A 3,568-nucleotide genomic window follows, 5' to 3' on the forward strand; every position below is an offset into this window, starting at 1 on the left:
AACTGTCAATTTAAAAATAAAACGCATTTGACGATGGATATGCATTTAATTATAAGCATATTTTTAGGCCATCTTTTTAAAATTGCTTGGTAAAATACCCCTCCTCCCCAACACACACACACACACACACACACACACACACACACACACACACACACACGCACACACACACAATGTCATTTTATGTTAACGTTAATATAGCCCTATTCAATCTGAACTTTGAACTTGAATCTGAACAGCATCCCCTGCAATTAAAGTAGTTATTCAAGTAGTATTTATAGTAATTTGCCAAAATAGGCTACGGGACCTTTTAAAAGAGTTACGCTTGATTATCTGTAGGCATATCCATAAACTGCGGTTGTCTGGAGCAATTGCGTCATTGACCTACAGCTAAATATTATTGCATTTATAAGTCTAATAAAATAGACAGAAATATATAGTTAAGTGGTTAAGTGGGCCAACCAGTTATTGAAGTAAATAGGCCTCCAATAACAAAAAATACATGGAGGTAAAAATACAAAACAAACAAATACAAATTGCAGATCGAGTCTTTCGAAAGTTATATTATAATTATTTTATTTTTTAGTCACGCTTGGAGCTATCGCAAATAAATACATTAAGCCCACATGGATCCCGCCCTGCATGATGTACAATATAAAACTCATCAGGCCCTAAATCTCCTCTTATAAATGTACGGTGATCTGTCTCTACTGGTATCCCAACGCCGATGCTGTGGTGAGTCTCTGCCCGTACAGGGCATAGGGGGAATAGTACGCTCCTGTGGCGGCGGGTACCGGCACGGGCCCTCCTGTGGGCAGCGGGCTTTTGGAGTAGGGGTGATAGCGACTGCTCAGTCCGAGGTGGTGATGCGGACTTCTGAGACCCAACGGGCTCCCGGGGCCCCCGTTGGGGGGCATGTGCATGTGACACGCCATGGCGGCGGCGGCGGCGGCAGCGTTGGCCAGAGAAGAGGAGCCCGGGTATCCTGATATCAACTTGTCCGCGCCGGCAAAGGCAGTGTGAGTCCGCAAGTGGCCCAGGAGCTCCTCGGAGGAAGAAAAGCGCTTGTCACACGGTCCATTCGCCGAGACCCAGTTACAAACGTGGGGTAAGGGGTCATTCGGCAGCATAAAGCCATAGGGGTACAGAGGGTGTCCTGTAAAGGTCGGGGTCGAGGGGTGTACGCCGTGGAGCTGGTGCGTGGGGTACATGAGCGGGTATCCAGACTTCAAAGCGTTGGCCGCGGCCGAGTCGTGCGAGCAGTTGGCGCCGGACGTGGCGGTCAAGTGGCTCGCGCAGTGGTAGCTGAGGCAGTAGGGGTCTCTACAGAGGCTGGCCGACATGAGGCCCGGGGGTGAGGCTCCGGCCAGGGGGCTGCCTCCAGCTTTACTGCATCCCAGTGAGTTAGCGAACTGGGCACTTAAAAGCTGGCTGCTGGACTTGCCGTGATCTAAACTCATTCCGTGGGGGAGGAAGGGTTGGTGGTAGCTCGCGTATGCACCTGCTAAACTTCCGGGGTAAGACATACCCGCGTGGGGTAAGGGGAAAACCGAGTGGCCGGGCTTGTAGGGGGACACGGGCGCGACAAGGCCAGATCCGAGGACGGAGGATGAGGAGGACGTCACGCATATCGAGTCTGACGTGACGGTCTTGGACCCGGACGTGTGTTCCTGGTGCTGCTGGTGTGCATCGGAGTTAATCCTGTGGCTGCCGCTGTTGTCCGTCGTGTTGTTTTTATTGCTGTCGGAGTCCTTCTTGTCCTCCTTCTCACCCGGCTTGCTGTCTGACGGCAGCGGGGAGACGGAGGTGCAGGAGCTGGGGCTGCCTGTCCTTGGGGTGAACGGCTGGCAGGTGGCGCTAGGCACCCGGAAACTGGTTTTATCTCCACCAAGACCGCCGGACGAGTCCTTCTTGTCGGATGTTTTGGCGTAGGGCTTGAAGCTAGACTTGTCGTCGGCTCCAATGTCGCTCATTTTCAGAGGTCCGGACTTCGTGTCCTTGTCACTAGATCCATTTGTCACAGAGGACAGCTTGGAGGAAGACGGTGGGTCGGGTTTGCCGATCTGGGAGCAGGTCTGAGCCAAGAGAGCCAGCGGACTTTTCTTGGCATCCAACTGTAAAATACAAAACACGTATGTTAAATTATGTGGACCGATTCTGAGAAAGACATGTCCCATCCTATTTAGATGAGATGTTTCCATATAGCTACATATGCGCACATACGCATGTTTGAGTATTTGCAGTGGTTTTGTGCGTATTACGCACGGGTTTAACGCATTGCGCATAAACTTCTCCGCGTGTAATCCGAACTAGCTACTCTACTTTTCAAGTTTTTGAGGCCTGTGTAACGATAACACATGTTTTAAAAGTACACGCAAGTAATTAATATGAATTCACATGCATGGTATAGGACAACGTACCTCAATTGGACTGATCGGTGTGGACGGCAGAGGTTGAAGGTATTCCGGGTGTAAAATGTGTCCGGCCCGTGCCGCGAGCATTTTCAAAACCTTTATGGGGAGACGATTCGCCTGTCGGGAGGGATCGGTGGGAGAAACCGAATGCACAAAAACCTTGTTGTTCTTCTCCGCTCCTTTCTTCCCAGACGAGCTGCTCTCCCAAGCTGGATTGGTGCTGTTTCTCAGGAAAGAGACCGTGGGCGATGTGATCATGACCCAATTCTCACTGGAAATAGTAAACAAATCATCTGATGGGCTCGAGAAAGGATTCGCGTCAGACTGTAGAATATATCAAGACAGAGAAGACCGTTCAATACGAGAAGAATTAAGACTTTCAAGCGTTTGTAAAATCCTCTTTTTATAAGTGGCGACGAGGGTCTGAGCAAAATCCGCACATATCGCAGCTGGGTCCGTGTGGCTGCATCCTTCCTCGACGACGCACTGAGAGTAGCAGCAGGTTCGCGCGCTCCCTCGTATACGTAGACTGTGGCGGTGGGAGGAAAAAACACACACTCCCTCCTTCAGCAGCAGCGTCTGAATTAGTCCCGAGATGAAAGCCTTTGCCGCCTTCCAATCAAACGAGAGCCCGAGGTGATTGGAGGGTCACTGGATCGTGACGTGACTCCCTCGGAAGGGCGTACGGTACCATTCAAAACAGGCTATAGTTTTGTGTGTTATTATGTGACTGCGTTAGTGTTTAGACGTGTTTCAACGCCCGGGTCTCGCTGGTGTAGTAGTACCGCTGTAGTAGCCCGCACGGCCACATCACCGCGCTGCTCAGATAACATTATAAATGTTGGTGTGTGTGAAGGTTATTGCGCTATAACTCCCAGTTTAATTTAACGTGAGTGATAAAGTTATCCTAAATTAACTCATTAATTAGGCCTACTATCACGCGGGCCGAATACCAACTTGAGAGCTGATATACTGAGGGTTTCATTCATACACTGATACGTGTCGGCAGATGGTCCAGTGGAATGTGCATGTTCCACATTTTCAGTAACTTATTCCCCTCTCAATCACACGGTCTGTCATCTGTCAGTTCGGTCCTGCACGCTCGTTATCTGTCAGCTGTCTACATTTTCCGCAGTGAAATTCAGGTCAACTCT

General features: G+C 49.9%; 1 protein-coding gene across 1 annotated transcript; it reads right to left on the reverse strand.

Moving 5' to 3' along the window:
• Nucleotides 1-550: 550 nt before the first annotated feature.
• On the reverse strand, nt 551-3,012 carry LOC132446310 (zinc finger protein 503-like). Its single transcript, XM_060036547.1, has 2 exons — nt 2,421-3,012; nt 551-2,114 (listed from the first exon to the last, which is right to left on the reverse strand). The coding sequence occupies exons 1-2, from the start codon at nt 2,670-2,672 to the stop codon at nt 708-710; spliced, it is 1,659 nt and encodes a 552-aa protein (XP_059892530.1). The 5' UTR covers nt 2,673-3,012; the 3' UTR covers nt 551-707.
• Nucleotides 3,013-3,568: the final 556 nt, after the last annotated feature.

Source organism: Gadus macrocephalus, chromosome 18 (genome assembly GCF_031168955.1).
Source record: "Gadus macrocephalus chromosome 18, ASM3116895v1".
Lineage (NCBI taxonomy): Eukaryota > Metazoa > Chordata > Actinopteri > Gadiformes > Gadidae > Gadus > Gadus macrocephalus.